Genomic DNA, 20,803 nt, shown 5'->3' with positions numbered 1-20,803 from the left:
CGCATTCTGTGATTTCTTTGGGCCATTCAAAAATAGCAGATCTACAAGCTCATAGCGCGGCACCGAGTGCCGCGCTATGAGCTTGTAGATCTGCTATTTTTTGAAAAATCGTGAAAATGTGTGCAAATCTTTCAATATATATATTTTTAAAGCGAACATTTTTGACTCTCTTACAACTTCTGGGGGTCCCTGGAACAAAATATTTTGAGATGAGGGGGGGGGTCCACGGCCATATCATTTTTGAGAACCACTGATATTATAGCAAATATGTTTTTTCAAAAAACTGTTAAGATTTAGAAGACATTTGTAGAATCCCCAGAAGCAAAGATTTGAGTTACAAATGTTCGCTTTAAAAATACATACATCCAAAGATTTGCACACATTTTTCACGATTTCTCAAAAAATAGCAGATAGCGCGGCGTATATCTGCTATTTTTGATTAGCCAAAGAAATCTTAAAATTACACAGATGCGTTCCCGGTCTTAATGGGTTAACTGAAAAATAAAGTATAACTAACTAAAACTATTTACAAAACGAACAAAAAGTCACACATCATGGAGAAAATAATAAAACTGAAAGTCAAAACATGAAATCAAAACAAAACAAAATGAAAAATGAACGAAACTCTTTACACTTTAATAACCTTGGTCAGGACTGCATTTGCAGTGGTCAAACTTCTACAGAAACCCTGCAGTATGACCAAATGTTCTTAAATCTGAAGAGTAAATCACGGAGACAATCTGCCAATCTGCCAGAAAACACGTCTTTTCATAATCTACTGCTTCACATCTTGCTGTGCTGCACATCAACAACCATGCATACATTGTAGGTCTGTCACATATTATATAATCTCTTGATCTCAATTATTTGAGATGATCGTTTTTGTATTATCGTCATAATCGTTTCCATGTTGAAAAATGTTCATACATTTTCAAAACGAAATAGTGGGAATAGCAGATCTACAAGCTGGATTTGCTAGTATTAAAAAAAAGGTGAGCTTTTAAGATTGGCCAATATATCTTTAGAGTATGGCCTAGTTTGGCCACAAAACAGTTTCTTCTTATGAGTCATTTCTTTGTATATTTAAGTCATTTGTCAATTATCCTGTGCAAGCTTTGTTTACAAAGCCTAAAGAAGGCAAACCATGTATTATTTGTATGACAATCATCAAGTTCAATTTCATGATGGTGACAGCCCTAGTTGTACATCTAATTGCCTCGGTAATCGAACTGCAATTTCTGAACGACGCAAAGCTAAAATATTGATTCAGATATTATATGTATTGCAAAACCTGATGTTATTCTGCAAAAATACATTGTTTCTGAAATGAAAAGTCCCACGGCCGTCGGGCAGTTTCAGCGAGGCAATTTCCTGAAGATACGTCCGGTACTTTATTTCCTCGTCTTTTAACTTAAGGCAGAATTGGGCAGCAATCGTCACTTTCAGGAGGGGGGGGGGTACCTAAAACCAAACAATAAATTAACAAAATTAAGATAATAAATTAACCCTTTCGCTGATGTTGGGCAGAAACCTTGTATCTCCATATTTCACGACTCGTTGTGAGCTTGTAGATCGGCTATTTCTGCAACAAAAGAAAACAAAAAAAAGAGAGGAAAAAAAAGAAAACAAAACAGAGGTGATAGTGGTTAAGTGTGCGTGTGTGCGTTTCATATTGAACCATTGAAAGCGCTTGTGACACAAATAATAACTACACTGGATCCATTGGAATACAGGTTCTTTTTCCCCCCCATTTCTTAAAAAGTAACAGTTTTGAACATAGAAGGTTTCCACCCAACAGCAATTTAACTGTTAGTGTTACAACTTTGTTAAAAGGTTACTGGTTAACCGTTAACATTGTCCTCATTTGTCTTTGTCACAGCGAGACCCTAAACTCAAATCATTTTCCATTTGTGTCCCCCTGCTTAATCTGGTTCAGTGGTTCTCACACCTTTTAATATCAAGGACCCCCAATAGGCTCTATTCACAGCAGCCATATTATGAAGACATTCACAGGTGTTACCAATGATACTAATGAAGGCTCTGTTCCATTCTGGTCAAACAGAGTCAGGGTGCTGATATTGTGCATGTTGGCTCACTGGAAACACTCTGTTACACCAGTGGGTCTAAAGTTGGTAAGGGTCCATTTGGTTCCATTTGTACACCCTCAGAGTTATGGGGGTCGTGGAAACCACTGTGCAACACTAAATGGAACAGAGCCTTCATTAGTATCATTGGTAACACCTGTGAAGGAAGTGATAATATGGCTGCTGTGCATAGAGCCTATAACTCTGAGAGTGTACAAATGGAACCAAATGGACCCTTACAGCCAGGTCTGTAACTCCATTTGGTTCCATTTGCACACTCTCAGAGTTACAGGCCTCTATGGGTCCCTTTGGAACCCCCTTGAAGGAATAGTTCATCCAAAAAAAATTAAGAACAAAAAATCTACCAGTTACTCACCCCATGAACCCTTGAATTCATGGAGATTTTAGTTTTTTCGCATTGCTGATCCCATATTCCAATATTTGACTAATTGAAGTAAATAGAGCAATACCATATTTAAGCCATTAAGACCGGGAACGCATCCGTGTCGTTTTAAAAAATCCTTTGGCTATTCAAAAATAGCAGATATACAAGCTCATAGCACGGCACCGAGTGCCGCACTATGATCTTGTAGATCTGCAGAAAAAAGTGAAAATCTTTGAATATATTCATATTTTTTTTAAGCGAACATTTTTCACTCAAATCTTTGCTTCTTGGGGATTCTACAAATGTTTTCTTTAAAAAACAGTTTAAAAAAAAAAACGTATGTTGCTATATATATCAGTGGTTCTCAAACTTTTTCATGTCAAGGACCACCAAAATGATATGTGATATGTGTGGCCGTGGCCGTGGCCGTGGACCCCCCCCCCCCCCCCCCCCAAGGTAAAAATGTCAGCACTTGCGCAGAAAACCGGGTTCAAATCCGTCGGTAGCAGAGGAAAGTTAAATAGTGCGGCTGTAATTAACCCATTAACCCATAATTTTTGAATAGCCAAAGAAATCTAAAGTGACACAGATGCGTTCCAGGTCTTAACCCATTAAATGCCAGAGGTATTTCTGAAAATTTCTAGCCAGTGCCAGAGATTTTTCATTGAAAAAAAAAAGTACTCAGGAGCCGAGATAAATATTTTTTAAGTTTTAAGTTAAAAAGGAAGTGGATAGGAGTCTATATCTTCGATAAATCATATCTCCTTGGTCTTTGGGTCAAATTGGACCAAACATTTTTTCACTTCACGTAGATCTACGCGATTGGCGCGTGGCGGCTATAAATAGGTTCGCGTAGATCTACGTGATTGGCATGCAATGTGTTAATGGGTTAAATATTGGAATATTGGATCGCGACGGATCAGAAATGTGAGAAAAAAAAGAAGAAACAATCTCCATGAATTCGAGGCTTCATGCGGCGATTAATCGACAGAAGAAAAAAACCTATCCCTTTAAAAAGGAACCCCGAGGGTCCTTGAGGGAAAACCCCCCTTTTAGAGAGAACCCCCACACTTTTAGAAGAAGACCCCCGGTCTGCAGGTGACGGCCATCATGTCCGGCGTGGACCGGTAGCTGTCCATCAGAAAGTCACAGTGTGCGTGGAGGACGGCCAGCGCCGCGTTCCATTGTCTGTGGTTCCGGTCCCAGGGGTTCCGGCGCAGGTCCACCGTCACCCTCTGGGCCGGAGGACTCTTCTCCAGGCGACGGCCCAGCTCCAGCAGGTCAGCCGCCTGGATGCTGTTAGAGCTGTCAGAATAATATAAGAATAATAAGAATAAGGGATCAGGGTTGCCAGATCTGCTTATTCTAATTTCCCCGCATTTTTTTATTTGAAAATAGCCAGATCTGCTATGTTCAAATAGCTGATGTATATGTTAACTCTTTCATTGCCACACTTATTTCAGACTGTGTCGTCCCAGTGCCACGAAAAAAGGTGCATTTTTCCTCCGTTTGTTTTTTAACATTGAAGTGAATGGAGCAGCATTTTTTTTGGATAGCGTTATCTCCTAGTTGCTTTGAGATAAACAAAAAAAGACAAGACCAAAAAAACAAAAAATACTAAAAAATAATTTAAAAAAAAGTTTTTTTTTTAATAATTTTGTCATTTCCATCCGTGGCCATGATAGCCATAGTAGCATCGGACGGGAATTCCCGTTTTTGGCAGTCAAAGAGTTAAAGTGCTCATGTGGCCCGCTTCTTTTGGGCTGGTTTTCCTAGACCCGGTTGCTTGTTTCTCTCACAGAATCTGGCAACACTGTAAGGGATGCACGCTATTGAAATGTTGGCCGATCATCAGCGATCTCCACATATGGGTATAAAAGGGACATGGACTGACAGATGCAGAGATCTCCATATATGGGCATATTGGTCGGATCGGCGGTGTGACGTAGGTGTGCATAGCCGCCCGAACCTCTTGGTGCTTTGAAAAGTTCCTATTTATATGAATGAAAACACTTTTTTTTAAGGTTTTAAAGGGTTTAAAACCTGCCATGACATTTTCTTTATTTTTTTTTACTTTCATATATTTAATGTTATCCATTGTTCGGGGTCAATTATTTGGTACCCACTTGGCCCAGTTGAGAATCGCTGACTTTAACTTAATGAGTGAACATTGTAACACTTGCCTGATGTCCAGTGTGATCACAGAGCTCTGTGAAGCTCCACTGTACAGCTCTGCCAGGGTGGCCACATTCTTGGCTGCAAGATACAAGCAGTTATTTTTCATTTATTGACGAAACATTTTGTTTTTTGTACCAATCTATAGAGCACTTTCCTGATTTACAAATGTTACTGTTGTATTCCAGATATAGCCATTACTGCTGTATTGTTGTTGTTAGGTCTTGTGTACAGGTACATTAAGACTACATTTTGTTCGGCTCGTCCGACATTGTAGCAGCATAGGAACAAAATAAAAGACTGCTTCTTACCTAGATGGTTCTGACACAGTGAATGTATTCTTACCTAGATGGTTCTGACACAGTGAATGTATTCTTACCTAGATGGTTCTGACACAGTACATGTATTCTTACCTAAACGGTTCTGACACATTGAATATATTCTTACCTAAACGGTTCTGACACAGTGAATGTATTCTTACCTATACAGTTCTGACACAGTGAATGTATTCTTACCTAAACGGTTCTGACACAGTGAATATATTCTTACCTATACGGTTCTGACACAGTGAATATATTCTTACCTAAACGGTTCTGACACATTGAATATATTCTTACCTAAACGGTTCTGACACAGTGAATGTATTCTTACCTAAACGGTTCTGACACAGTGAATATATTCTTACCTAAACGGTTCTGACACAGTGAATGTATTCTTACCTAAACGGTTCTGACACAGTGAATGTATTCTTACCTAAACGGTTCTGACACAGTGAATGTATTCTTACCTAAACGGTTCTGACACAGTGCATGTATTCTTACCTAAACGGTTCTGACACAGTGCATGTATTCTTACCTAAACGGTTCTGACACAGTGCATGTATTCTTACCTAAACGGTTCTGACACAGTGCATGTATTCTTACCTAAACGGTTCTGACACAGTGAATGTATTCTTATCTAAACGGTTCTGACACAGTGAATATATTCTTACCTATACGGTTCTGACACAGTGAATGTATTCTTACCTAGATCGTTCTGACACAGTGCATGTATTCTTACCTAAACGGTTCTGACACAGTGCATGTATTCTTACCTAGACGGTTCTGACACAGGCTGAGTGAATGCAGTGATGAGGTTCTCTTCACACATTCCACCAGCTGACGTAAGGCCTTCTCCTTGTTCTTCCTTCCTGTGAACTTGTCCAGAAGACGACAGTCCCTCAGCTTCAACTCTGAAGAGTGGCAACCCAAACGACACAAGACAATTACAGAGGTTATTATGGCTAGCTGAAAAGTAACGTGATAAAAGTGGAAAGAAAGTGAAAACATATTAGTTAACCCATTGAGGCCTGAGGCGATTCTTTAAAAAAAATCTAAATCCTAACAGTTTTTGGAATTTTTTTCAAAAATAGCAGATCTACAAGCTCATAGCGCGGCACTCGGTGCCGCGCTATGAGCTTGTATATCTGCTATTTTTGAATAGCCAAATAAATCTTAAAATGACACAGATGCGTCCCCGGTCTTAACCCATTAACTGCCAGAGGTATTTCTGAATATTTCTAGCCAGTGCCAGAGATTTTTCATTGAAAAAAAAAAAGTACTCAGGAGCCGAGATAAATAATTTTCAATTTTTAAGTTAACAAGGAAGTGGATAGGAGTCTATATCTTCGATAAATCATATCTCCTTGGTCTTTGGGTCAAATTGAAAAAAAAAGAAAAAAAAAACGTTCACGTAGATCTACGCGATTGGCACGTGGCGGCTATAAATAGGTTCGCGTAGATCTACGTGATTGGCAGTAGAAGTGTTAATGGGTTAACTGATATAAGTTGTGAACTTTTATTTATCTTTACATCTACCCCAACCTCTGAAACAAATAGGGGAAACGTGACAAAAAAAAGAACAACTTTGAGAAAGCTCACTCTTATCGTCATCAGATTTGTTGTCTGCCCTACATCAACAAAGAGACAGTATATCATTTACCACAGAAATACTGAAACAACAGTACTGTCAACATTTACTTTTGGTGGAAATTGCACTTTTGTGGTGATTGGAAACAAGGACATCTTTACGTTTCTCTCATTTATAAGAAAAATCATAAATTCCTGTAAAATATAAGATCTTTATTGGAGAAATGCAGTCGCCAAAGGCAGCACAGCAGTTACTGCTGTGCTGCCTTTGGCGACTGCATTTCTCCTGTGGGATCAATAAGATACAAGGCAAGAAAAAGCGCTGTAGATACAGCAGGGTAAAATACATCACACTCAAAAAGAAACACCGTCAATACTTCATAAAATATACAACACTGCACCCTCAACAGGACCCACAGTAAGCATGTCAGATAGTGTCCATACTGTACTGTAGTTATTTCTGAGCACTTAGTCTACTGACCGAGCAGAGCAACCACTGTGTGCCCCATTTATACATCTTCATAGCTAGTGGCCCAAAAGATTTGTTTGCGTTTTTCACCTCATAGTGTCTGCATGTTGCAGTGTTTGAGGCTGTAGCCTACAGCCTGTGGATTGAGGAAAGGTTCATAGCACGCACTTTTCCAATGGGATGATACTTTTCAAGTGTGTGTGTGTGTGTATGTGTGTGTCTCTACTGTAAGCCACTGTTTAGGATCGCGGGGTCTTCTTTTTAATGTAGCTCCAGTATGGCAAAGCATCAAAGCAGCTGAGCTTGCTCAAGAGCGATCTCAGAATGGACCCAACATTTATTTTGTTATTTGTTGTGTTCAGGCGGACCACACAATCACCCTCACTGCTGTTTTGTTTCGTTCGGCAAAATTGTCCGCAATTAATAGAATAATACGCATCGGAGTCAATGTTCAAGGTGGGTGTGTGTAACTATTTGTAACTAAAATGCTGTTGCAATATTGCCTATGGTTATATCAAACAATAACAATTGGTTGTATGGAGCTATGTAGAACACGTTACCTTCCAACAGGCATGTTGTCAGGACATTGAGGATGTCAGGCAGACAGTCATCCAGGTTCACATCCTCCAAGTGGAGCTTCCTCAAGCGTCTGTTTGACTCTAAACAAAAGGATCACACTGTATCAGTGACAGCAACAACCTACAACTGTCAATCCAGTGACACACAGCTTATTATTATTATTAGTATTATTATTATTATTATTATTGTCTCCGCTAGGCCGAAGGCGTGGCCGAGACTATGTTTTGCATCCTTTCCGTCCCTCCGTGTGTGTCCGTCCGTCTGTGTGTGTGAGCACTTTAACATATACATCAACTATTTGAAAATAGCAGATCTACAAGCTTACAACGCGTCGCGATGCGACGCGTTGTAAGCTTGTAGATCGGCTATTTTCAAATAAAATCTTGCGGGGAAATTATAATAAGCAGATCTGGCAACCCATGTCAAACGTCCTCTCTTTCACTGTAAAGACCGATCTCCTTTGCTTGTCTCTCTCGGTCGCGCTCCACTCCCGCTGTCCCCCTCAGACGGCCGTGATGTGATCATCCAGATGAATGTCAAACATTTTAGAAACATTTAGACATAGCATAGCATAGTATAGTACATTTTTGGCCTTGAGCTGAAACAGATTGTCCCTGGTCCCCAAAAGACCATGGGGATTGACAACATAAAGATTGACATCATTACCTGGCAACAAAAAACTTTTTTTATATATAAAACAATAAAATCAAATCAATAACCAATTTTAATTTAATATAAAACAATAAAATGAAATCAATAACCAATTTTAATAAAAAAAAAAAACATTTTGGAGGGGAACAAAATGTTATTGCACTTTTTTCTTCTTTTTGTTTTTTAAAGTGGTTAAAACGCATTTGCATTGATTGGTTGATTATTTTTTTTTTAAACATACAAAAACAAAACGTCAAAGAAAACACTTTTCTCCGTTATTCGACGAATGGAAAACACAATTGGAAGCATGTGTAATAAAATAAGGCGTGTACCTGTGATGCAGCGTAAGAGTTGCTGGTGTGAGGATTCAGCGGGCGGTCTCAGTCCTCTGACATGCAGCGATGTGAGGTGAGGACATCGCTTCAACACCGACGTCACCACGCTCACGTCCGTCTCCACTGAGGACACCTTCACCGACAGGTGCTCCAGACCCAGCTCTGTACCAAACACACACATCAACACCGCACGTCAGCTCACTGGTAGGGATGGGACGATAATCCTTATTATCGTTAACAGTAGCACCTGCCTTTCACGCGGCTCCTGGACGTGCACTGCCGCCTGGGCCTGGTGTGCAGGGTGTGGTTGGGGTGCGTCATGGGGTGCAGCTCCACGGACAGAGAGGTGAGCGCGGGGCAGGCGTCCAGCAGCGTCATGACGAAGGAGGTGTCGGTCACCAGGCCCATGCTCAGCTCCGTGAGGTCGCTGCCCCGCGTCGCACACAGCTGCTTCAGACACCTCACCAGGGTCCCCAGCTCATCGCTGTTGGGGATGGCTGGAACACACACACACACACACACACACACACACAGTTAATAGGCTCTATTCACAGCAGCCATATAATGAAGACATTCACAGGTGTTACCAATGATACTAATGAAGGCTCTGTTCCATTCTGGTCAAACAGAGTCAGGGTGCTGATATTGTGCATGTTGGCTCACTGGAAACACTCTTCTACACCAGTGGGTCTAAAGTTGGGGTCCAGGGACCCTCATGGGCTTCCAAATGGCCCCTTACAGGTGTGTAACTCTGAGAGTGTACAAATGGAACCAAATGGACCCGTAAGGGTCCAATTGGTTCCATTTGTACACTCTCAGAGTTATGGGGCTCGTCAACAGAGCCTTCATTAGTATCATTGGTAACACCTGTGAAGGAAGTGATAATATGGCTGCTGTGCATAGAGCCTATTTTGACAGCACATTTTGATTTAGTTTATAGTCATAGTCTTTTGGATAAACTTAAGAGTTTTAGTCATATTTCAGTCAACTGAAATTATTTACTTTGTGTCTAGTTTTAGTTAGTTTAGTACTAAAATGTATTTTGGTTTATATTTTTTATATTCATATTTATATATATACCGACAATGGCCGATCTAGATCGGCTACAAGACATTCTTTTGAAAAGTGTTTGAATTAGTTTAAAATTCGTGAAATATTTTGTCATTTTTGACAATCTTTTGAAATAATAATTAAAAGCAAAATGTAGGAGAAAAAAAAAAGGAAAGCTATATTTACTCACAACCCATAAAAATGTGTCCGTGACCCAACAATGGCTCTGTTTTTTTGTCAGGTTACCCACCTGTTTTGCTGTGCTACATACTGTAACCTTATGTACAGCTTTATGTGTAGGGTAAATGATGACTGTCATAACGGACCCTACACGCAGTCAGGTTCTCCTCTAGACTGTGGAACCGTCGGCACACATGTTTGTATGAAGAAACTGAACAATGTTGGCTCTTTGCATTTTATTTTCTATTTTCTGTTATTTTATTGCGTTAGGGTTATAATTGTTGTATAATTGTGATATGGATCTCCCTGGGTCTGAAATAAAGATTGAATTGAATTGACTGTACAGGGTGAGAGAGACTAGTTGTTTTTACCAGTGGTGTAAAGTAACTAAGTACATTTACTCAAGTACTGTACTTAAGTACAATTTTAAGTACTTTTACTTTACCGCAGTATTTCCAATTTTCAATACTTTTACTTTTACTCCACTACGTCTCTGAGGAAACTATTGTACTTTTACTCCACTACAATGATTTGATAACTTTAGTTACTAGTTACTTAGCATATATATATAAATTATTACATTATAAAACACATTAACCACTTCAGCCCTATTTTATACCTAGGCTATTTGAAAATAGCCGATCTACAAGCTCACAACGCATCGCATGAGCTTGTAGATCTGCTATTTTCAAACATTTTAGTACTTTTTACTTTTGGTACTTTATGTACATTTTGATGCCAATACTTTTGTACTTTTACTCAAGTAACATTGTGAACACAAGCCCTTTTTTCTTGTTAACAGTATAGTGTGGTATTGCTACTCTTACTTAACCCATTAATAGCTGGAACGCATCTGTGTCACTTATTTAGCTATTGAAAAATAGCAGATCTACAAGCTCATAGCGCCGCGCTATGAGCTTGTAGATCTGCTATTTTTGAAAAACAGAGAAAAAACATTTTTTATATTTTTTTCAAAAAACTGTTTTAAGAATCGCCTCAGGTCTTAACACATTCCATGCCAGAGGTTAATCTCATAATGTACTCACCAGTGCCAGCGTTTTATTGTTGTTTTTTAGTTTTTTTCATGTCGCCATAGACCTCGTTAAAATCCTTAAGATTGAGCTCTGCACTGTTTGTAAACATCGCGGAGGTCTGCCTGCTTCGACCAGTGAAAACCACGTGTCAAACGGAGCCGCCATGTTGTAGTTAGAACGGTTTATGTTAAACAGTGATCAGCGAGGAGAAAAACTACAAAGAGAAAATGGCGTTTCAGTTTCGTCATTAGAACGGAGGCCGACGGGATCGGCAAAACCGGATCCCGGATAATTCCGTTTCCAGTGGTGCTACAACGAAATGTGCCGTATCGAAAATTGAAAAAAGTGCAATGTGAACTTTTTTTTTGAAAAAAAGAAAAACGCACCACTTCGCGTAGGTCTACGCGACTGGCACGTGGCGGCTTTAAATAGGTTCGCGTAGCTCTACGCGATTGGCACTCAATGTGTTAATGGGTTAAAGTAAAATATCCGAGTACTTCTTCCACCACATGGCGGGTTACCAGGTTGAACTCACAGAGGCTGTGCAGGGTGAGGGAGCGCAGGCAGAGCCAGGTGGGCAGCAGCGGCGACAGGACGTCGATGATGCCGTGGCCACACTCTGTCACCTGCAGCGAGCGGATGTGTCCCCGAGGACAGCAGGTCTTCACCGTCGAGCCGCCGGACCCCCCCCCGGACCCCTCGGAGGACACCGTCGTCTGCCGTCGCTCCTTGCTGGCCTGCTGGGCAGAGGACAGTCGGGAGCGTTTGCGCGGCACCACGTTCTCCGCCTCCTGGGGCTCGGGCTCGGGACCCGACTCACCTGTAGACGGGCAACATTTCATTTAAAAAAAAAAGATTTATTTTGATCAAATAAATAGGCCTGTCACATATTATTACAGAATCGTCAAATCACAATTATTTGAGATAATCGCAATTATTTTGCATAATCGTTTTCATGTTGAAAAATGTTCACACACAAAAAAACAGAAATAGCAGATCTACAAGCAATTTTTTTTAAAGCATAGAATTATTAAATATGTCAGTCTATTCTTCATATATTATATCTGCCCTGTGCAATGTTTGTTTACAAAGCCTAAAAGCCAAACAGAAATGTAATTTTCATTTATATGTTCCAATGTTGAATGCCAAAAACAAAAATTGTCAATTTAAATTCTTTGTGTGACAATTAATGGTCAACTTGTACTGTGCACTATTCAACTTTCCTCTTCTACCCCGGATTTGAACCCGGTTTCATGAGCAAGTGCTGACATTTTTACCATTGAGCTAATAGAGCCTGCCTGTTTGCTCAGGGGATAAATTGAATCTTGACCATCAGGTCCAAATACGTGTCAGATCCTGTGTCTATAGGTGAGACATGACCTTTGACACGATCTAAAGAGACAAAATACAACCACCCCAATTGTATAAGTTATATTGTATCAACATACTTTACCATACAGATTGGACAAAATTACATTTTATTTATTAAGAAAAGAGTTGCATAGTGAGGCTTTAAATTGTCATTGTGACAGCCCTAAATAACCCATTTTGAGACACTGGGGGAAAAAACTACACAAAGGCAACACAACATTACAACCATCCTATGTTTTGACTAATGCTTCTCAGTTAGTCAATAAATCAAAAAAAGCAATCTGCTAAATAGAGCTAAAGTAACCACCAATTAGATGAGTTGTAACAGGTTCCTTTTTTACTGTAGCCGTGTAGTTCTTTTCTATTTTACTGGTCTGGTATGTTGAAAATGTATGAATGTATTTTACTAATTATATGTTTGTGTATGTCTCTGCTAAAAACATGGCATTCAGCTCACAGACATGTACACTCAAAGAAATAACCTCTCCAGATTTTTTTGTGTTGTATCCTTTTGACAGATGTGCATGTTTTATCAAAACAATGTCAATCAATAAATCAATCAAAGTAGAATAATCACCCCCAAGCATAAAATGACTTAGTTCTACTGGATCTCTTCTCCACGAGTCCCTTCCTAACATTTTAGTCTAGATTTTATTTGTTGATGGAATTGTCAGTATATTTAGTCATAGTATTTGTCATCATAGCTTAGTTTTTATTAGGTTTAGCTTAATACAGCTTTATTAGTTTAGGTTTCGTCTGTGAAAAATAGTTCGTCATAGTTTTAGTCCACAAACCCAGGCTGTCAGGCAGAATATGTTTTTGTAAATGAATGTCCTACTTCAAAAACAAGAGTGTCACACACAAGTCGTGAAAAGAGCTGATCTACAGCTCATAACGCGTCGCATCGGTCCAGGGACCCTCAGGATTCCTTGAGGGGGTTCCAAATGGACCCTCACAGGTCTGTAACTCTGAGTGTACAAATGGAAGTGTTTTTTGATGCTTATGCTGCTATAATATCAGTGGTTCTCACACTTTTCTCATGTCAAAGGACCCTCAAAATGATAGGTATTTGGCCACGTTCCCCCATCTCAAAATATTTTGTTCGCTTTAAAACAATATACATATTCAAAGATTTGCAAACATATTCACGATTTTTCCCAAAAAAGTGCCGCGCTATGAGCTTGTAGATCTGCTATTTTTTTGAATAGCCAAATAAATCTTAAAATGATGCGTTTCCGGTCTTAACTCATTCTGTGCCAAAGACGAGCACATGTCCAAAAACATTGTATGCTCCATCTGCTTCCTGGTTAGCGTGTGCAGTAATTCAGCTGTTACTTGAGTTGCTTTTTTCCCCCTGCATTTTGGTCCCAGACATGCTGTTTTCAATGAGAACTTGAAAGTGAACGGTAAGTCAAGGTGAAAATATTTTTTTTTCTCCTCTGAAGCGCAGCGATAGCCCCCCGTGATTACCAACCATTAGAGAATCGATCATACTAAAGATGAATATTCTGTGATTACCTAAAAAGGTCAGATAAATGAAAAATCGATGGCACCCTGGACAATTATTGTTCTATTTACTTGGCACGGAATGAGTTAAAGGTAGGGTAAGTGATATTTTTTTTATTTTGTATTTTTTGTTAAAAAGGTTAAAGTACTATATTGTGAAAGTACTATATTGTGATAGTAATCATTGCTACAGAGCGTTTGTTCAGTCACAGGGGTATCTCCAGCTCTTTAGTAAACAGAATATAGTACATTTTCTGGTAGGTGACATATTTTAAGCCAATCAGGAAAGAGCACTGAACATGCATTTTCTGTTTAATAAAGAGCTGGAGAGACATGGGAGACTCCTTTTACTGAACAAACACTCTATAGCAATGAGTACTACCAGAATATAGAGCTATTTAACACTTATCTTAACCAAAGTAAATCACTTACCCTACCTTTAATGGGATAATAATTAGCCCCAAAAAAACAGAATGGCTGGTTTAACCCATTAATACATGTGTCACTTTAGATTTCTTTGGCTATTCAAAAATAGCAGATATACAAGCTCATAGCGCGGCACCGAGTGCCGCGCTATGAGCTTGTAGATCTGCTATTTTTTTTTTAAATCGTGAAAAAAAAAATGTTTTCGATTTTTTTCCAAAAACTGTTGGATGTTTGTTTGTTTTTTAAGAATGGCCTCAGGTCTTAATGGGTTAAAAGGCCTCTCTCGCTCACCGGCGGTGCAGATGATGTGCAGCTTGTTCCCGCGGGCGGTGAGGATCCACTCCACCACGGCGGGGTCCTGGTTGTGCAGCGTCAGCTCCGTGGCCACGCCGTGGTCCAGCAGGCGGTGGAGCACGTAGAGCACGTACTTGGAGAGGCGCTTGGACGCGTTCAGCGGCTGCTTGACCTCCACGCGCCGCACCGTCCTCTCCAGCACGCTCAGCAGGGCCTTCTGCTCCGTTGCCAGGCTGCACAGCCACCTGCGCACACAAGACAGGTGGTGGAAAAAGTACTCGCAGTTTGTACAAAAAAAAATTGGGTCATTTTATCGTCTACTCAGGCTTTTGTGAGACCCCCAGACCGTTTTTAACCCCTTAAGACCTGAGGCCATTCTTAAAAAAAATCTAAAATCCTAACAGTTTTTTGAAAAAAATATAAAGAATATTTGTTCACGATTTTTCAAAAATAGCAGATCTACAAGCTCGTAGCGCGGCACTCGGTGCCGCGCTATGAGCTTGTAGATCTGCTATTTTTGAATAGCCAAAGAAATCTAAAGTGACACAGATGCGTTCCAGGTATTAATGGGTTAAGTTGCTTGATGCAGTATTTAGATATTTGATATTCATTTTATCAGACACGCCCCCTTCCTATACAAACCCATTATAACTTTCCAAACTCCATTTTTAACATGTTAGATTCATCAAAAACACCCGTCCTTGGTTCTGGTGACTCACCCTGCCCTCCTACTACGTGAGGGGGCCGTGTTTTTTTTACTTTTTTCATTTATATTTTTTTATTGTATTTAATTTTTTTCATTTAAAGAAAAACTAAATTCAAAATAAACTAAAAAAGTAATTGAAAAAACACGGTCTCCTCACGTATTAGAAGGACAATATCAGTCACCAGAACCAAGGACGGGTGTTTTAGATGAGTCAAACTAAATGTAATGCCCCAGTTCAAATATGATTAGTTTGGGGGGTCCCCCAGTTAAAATATGAATGTATTTTTGCCGGGCCTTGATGGCGCCGTGATGCCTGATTTATACTTAACTGTGTGCTCATACGTTTTCAAACAGTTTCCAAAAATAGCTGAAATAGCAGATCTACAAGCTTGTGTCATGTTGATCTGCTATTTTCACTATGTATTTGGCCGAGGACCCCCATCTGAGAAGGTTTATGTTAACCCATTAAGACCTGAAGCGGATTCTACAAATGTCTTCTAAATCCCAACAGTTTTCTAAAAAAAAACGTACGTTGCTAAATCAGTGGTTCTCAAACTTTTTCATAACTGTCAAGGACCCCCAAAATGATATGTATTTGAACGCGGAAGCCCCCATCTCACAATATTTGGTTCCAGTGACCCACTTGGAAGCAAGGATTTTAGTTAAAAATGTTAGAAAGAATATATATATATATATATATATATATATATATACACACAGATTTGCACACATTTTCATTTTTTTTCAAAAATAGCAGATCTACAAAAGAGATCTGAAGATCTGCTATTTTTGAATAGCCAAAGTGTAAAATAATACTTTTTCAGCTCAAATCTAAAAATGACACAGATGCGTTCCCGGTCTTGCGTACCCATTAAGACGATTCGAATGGGGCAATTCTTAAAAATGTTTTCTAAACAGTTTTTTGAGAAAGAAAAACAAAAACAAAATAGTTTCCAAGATTTTTATAGCGCGGCACTCGGTGCCGCGCTATGAGCTTGTATATCTGCAATTTTTGAATAGCCAATGAAATCTAATGTGACACAGATGCGTTCCAGATCTTAATGGGGTTAAAGAAATTATCAAAATTATTTTCAATATTTTTTCAAAAAATCTCAAAACCCTAAACCTAACCCTAAGGTAAGTGGGGAACAGAGAACCCAGGGAACATAGGGATGGCCCCGTGACAAAGCGTACCTGGCTGGTCTAACGTGGAAGCATTTGAGATATTTGGCCATGACGAGGAACAGGGAGCTGATGTCTGCGTTTGGCAGGTGCTTGATGATGCCTTTGTTCTTGAAGCCGTAGAAGACCAAGCGGAACATCTTGTCCATGGCCTCCTCTTTGCACTCCTCCTCGGAGTGGATGTCTACGGCCTGTGGAAGACACACAGCCAATCACAGCACACCATAGGACAGTGGTGGTTCTCAACCTTTTCAGGCCGCGACCCCCCAAAATAATCATATTAACCCATTAAGACCTGAGGCGATTCTTAAAAATGTTTTCTAAATCCTAACAGATTTTTGAAAAAAATATAAAATATATTTTTTCACGATTTTTCAAAAATAGCAGATCTACAAGCTCATAGCGCGGCACTCGGTGCCGCGCTATGAGCTTGTATATCTGCTATTTTTTAATAGCCAAAGAAATCCAAAGTGACACAGATGCGTTACAGGTCTTAATGGGTTAAAAATGGGGACCCCCCCATTTTGTTTGACTCCGTTCCACAGATAAATATTGTGAAAATAGCCGATCGGCTATTTTCAAAATGTTTGCCTGTTTCTTAAATTATTTGAAAATTTGGCCAATGTATTAAATTATAGTATAGTTTGTTGATTCGCCTACTTTTGGTATTAGGTATCAAAAAGGTCTTAAAGGTCCTTAAATTGTCACTTCACTATGATCTGGGGACACCCGAAAAATCATGTGGGGACCCCACTGGGGGTCCTGACCCACATGTTGAGAACCACTGCCTTAGGATACCCGTTTCCCAAAACATGTGGGTCGGGGGACCCATCTTTGGGTTGCAGATCTATCTTTTTATGGGTTGTGAATACATATCGGGTTTCTGTTTTGTTTTGTTTTTTTCTGTTTCCAACATTTTTTGTAAAGGATTATTTCAAAAGATTTTCAAACATAAAAAAAACACTTTTTTAAGAACTTATGAAAATAGGCGATCTGCAAGCTCACAACAACTACGTTCTGTTATTTTGGGTGCGTTCGGAAATACAGCACTGAGCGCACTGGCCAATACAAACTAATAGGCGAGTGCGCTCCGGTGCGCAATTTTCGAACGCACCCGATAGAGCAGAATACTTACATAATGCGGCCCCCAGACATCCTGCAGTATTGTCACCCAGGCTAAGTAGGTGGAGATTCCTACATGCAAGGGAGACAAAGCAAACGTTCACCATCATCATTTCATAAAAAGGCCACGTGAATCCTTCATCTACAAAGTCGATCACCAGAGCCTGGTTCCCATGACACCAGGGCTGCAGCAGACACAATTGGAACTAGAACACTATACAGATGTTGCTGATAAATGGGTACTCTCTCCTGATTGGCTGAAATGTTGTCACCCACTTGAAAATGTATTTTCTGTTTATTAAAGAGCTGGAGAGACAGGGAGACCTCTGTTACCGCACAACACTCTATAGCAATGATTACTATCACAATATAGTGCTTTACACTAATATTAGGTGTAATATTAGTGAGTGTAATACAAGACACGTTTTGTCTCATGCTGGAAATGGAAGGGACAGTGCCTATATCCCACTTTCCTATGAAAGAGAGAAACATTGGCAGCGAATCAATATTTGTTGTGTACTGTTGAACTTGATTTCATTTGACAATAGGCTCTATGCACAGCAACCATATTGGAAAGAAATTGGGCCTCTGAGTCTTCCTTACTTCCTTCACAGGTGTTACCAATGATTCTAATCTAAAGAAGGCTCTGTTCCATTTAGTGTGGAAAACTGTCATTTTCAATGTTTAGCTATAGCCAATTAACCATTATTTTATGCTTTGGCTATTCAAAAATAGCAGATCTACAAGCTCATAGCGCGTTACCGAGTGCCGCACTATGAGCTTGTAGATCTGCTAAAAAATAAATGATCTTGAAAATGTGTGCAAATCTTTAAATATATATATTTTTTTTTTAAACTACATTTTTAACTCAAATCTTTGCTTCTGGGGGTACCTGGAACAAAACCTTTTCATGTCAAGGACCCCCAAAATTATTTGTATTTGGCCACGGACCCCATCTCAAAATATATTGTTCCAGGGACCCCCAGAAACAAATATTCCGGAGACAAATATATATATATATATATATATATTCAAAGATTTGCAAACATTGTTTCAAAAATAGCAGATCTAAAAGCTCGTAGCACGGCACGTGGTGCCGCGCTACGAGTATATCTGCTTGTATATCTGCTTGTATATAGCTTGTATATAGCTTGTATATAGCCTGTATATCTGATAGAACTTACCTCTGTTGTTTAGGGCTGGCTGTAGTCTTTCCAGGTCAATGATGTTTAGATGAGGTATGAGCTCCTTTATGAGGGGGGTTGGGAGCTCTGAAAGGAGAGGACACACACTAGCATTAGAACAAAGAGGCTCAACTCAGTACTCCACTTCAGTACTCCAGTCAAAGTATAGATACTCCTGGTCAAATGTTACTGACCCACAACCAGTGGTGGAAAGTAGCTAAGTACATTTACTCAAGTACTGTAACTGTACTGCAAAGGAGTAGTTCACCCAAAAAAATGACTTATTTTCTATCAATTACACACCCCATGCAGACTTCAATTCATGGAGATTTTTTTTAGTTTTTGTTGCATTTCTAAGGGTGTGTAATTTTTCATAGAAATGTCGGTGTACTACTCCTTTAGGTACAATTTGAGGTATTTTTACTTTGCTGGAGTACTTCCAATACTTTTACCTCTACTCCACTACATCTCATAGGCAAATATTGTACTTTTACTCCACTATAACTATTTGAAAACTTTAGTTACTAGTTACTTTGTAGATTGATTATTATTACAAAACCATTTCGCAAAGTGACGCGTTGTGAGCTTGTAGATCTGCTATTTTCAAAGCATTTTTATACATTCGAAAATTTGTGAAATGGATAATGCATAATGAGTACTTTTGCTTTTGGTACTTTAAGTACATTTTGATGGCAATACTTTTGGACCTTTACTCAAGTAGATGTTGAATGCCAAATCCTACTTCTTCCATCACTGACTACAAAGTACTGGAGGAGTTGCCTTTAAAAAAATAAACAAAAGTATAATTACGAAGTACATTGTCTTAATATCAATGCATCGCTGTGTTGAAATGTAGAACTTGTCCCCAAAACGCTAATACATTTAAAACATAGTGAATATAGCTGATCTACGAGCTCACAACGCATCGCAATGTGAGTGTGACAGCTTGTGAGCTTGCAGATCAGCTGTTTTCACGATTTTTGTCCCTTCCTAGAAATGTAGTGGAGTGAAAGTCATAAGAATCAAGGAGAACAAATACTCAAGTAAAGTACAGGCACTCAAAAAACGTACTTAAGTACACAATTGATTAGACTGTTTTGTAAATAAACCTTTAGCACTTTGACCACACACACACACACACACACACACACACACACACACACACACACACACACACACACACACACACACACACACACACACACACACACACACACACACACACACACACACACACACACACACACACACAGAGTATAATAGTAAGGGCATTTTGTCTGATATTTGGCAAATCTGGGAACTAAATCGTTACCAAGAAATGTCTTCACCAATGTGTTTCTAAAGGTGTCTACTAACATGTACTAAAAGTTTGAAATTCAACTCCTGGGGGAAACCTTTCAAAAAACTGCTCAAAGTCGGGGTACCAATAACTGATTTTCGAAAAATCAAAAGTGCTTAAATTGGACTTAAGTAACTTGTGAGGGGTCAAACTAATGGTTTTTCATTATTCTGAGTTGATTGCTAGCATTTATTTTTCACTACAACCACTCCTTAGTGGAAAAAATTCATTTACATATAAAGTTGCATTTATTAGTTAGGGAATTTTAACAAGATGCTTGGACCATCTGTGAAAAAAATTACTACCAATAGCTTTCTTCACCAATGTGTTCTTATAGGTGTCTAGAATCACCTCTCAATTTATTTAAACCCAAATCCTTGTGGAAAATCCTGGAGAGCCAATCAAAGTTAAGGAGCCCAGAGGGCTTGGGTGAAAAATATGAAAAGAAATAAAAGTCTTGTGAGGTGTCTAACTAGGGGTTTTCAGGGGTGCTGAATCCATTCCAACCATTATTAAAAATAAAAATGTCTCCCTGGCCATCTAATATTGGTATATTGGTTATTGTTAGTGTATAATCAGTGTATAATCAATTTTAGGGGATTGGGGCGTTGTTGAATTGATTCTATTCTGAAAAATAAAATAAGAAAATATTGCTAAACACTTGACAAGAGTGTACACCTACTATTCTTTAGAGCAAGATGAGCAAGACCAACGGCCAGACAGGAAGAAAAGACACAGGGCATTGTCTGGGTCAAGTAGTTCAAGTGCTAGCTGGCACACTTGATCTACCATGTGATGCCCCACTCCCTTATATGGAGTATGGG

General features: G+C 39.3%; 1 protein-coding gene across 1 annotated transcript in view; it reads right to left on the bottom strand.

Annotated features, from left to right (window-relative positions):
- Positions 1–2,960: 2,960 nt before the first annotated feature.
- Positions 2,961–20,803, bottom strand: part of LOC311036946 (uncharacterized protein) — a 22,445-nt gene continuing 4,602 nt past the window's right edge. The window contains exons 2-12 of the mRNA XM_084045956.1: positions 18,641–18,727; positions 17,470–17,528; positions 16,347–16,525; positions 14,444–14,691; positions 11,385–11,669; positions 8,837–9,082; positions 8,583–8,747; positions 7,581–7,679; positions 5,738–5,875; positions 4,653–4,725; positions 2,961–3,774 (exon numbers count right to left, since the gene is read on the bottom strand). Of these exons, the coding sequence (XP_083902082.1) occupies positions 3,543–3,774; positions 4,653–4,725; positions 5,738–5,875; positions 7,581–7,679; positions 8,583–8,747; positions 8,837–9,082; positions 11,385–11,669; positions 14,444–14,691; positions 16,347–16,525; positions 17,470–17,528; positions 18,641–18,727 (1,811 nt within the window). The 3' untranslated portion in view covers positions 2,961–3,542. The remainder of the gene's footprint in view (positions 3,775–4,652; positions 4,726–5,737; positions 5,876–7,580; positions 7,680–8,582; positions 8,748–8,836; positions 9,083–11,384; positions 11,670–14,443; positions 14,692–16,346; positions 16,526–17,469; positions 17,529–18,640; positions 18,728–20,803) is intronic.

This window comes from Gymnoscopelus microlampas (assembly GCF_963454915.1).
Source record: "Gymnoscopelus microlampas genome assembly, chromosome: 20".
Lineage (NCBI taxonomy): Eukaryota > Metazoa > Chordata > Actinopteri > Myctophiformes > Myctophidae > Gymnoscopelus > Gymnoscopelus microlampas.
This window is presented reverse-complemented; position numbering and strand designations above follow the sequence as displayed.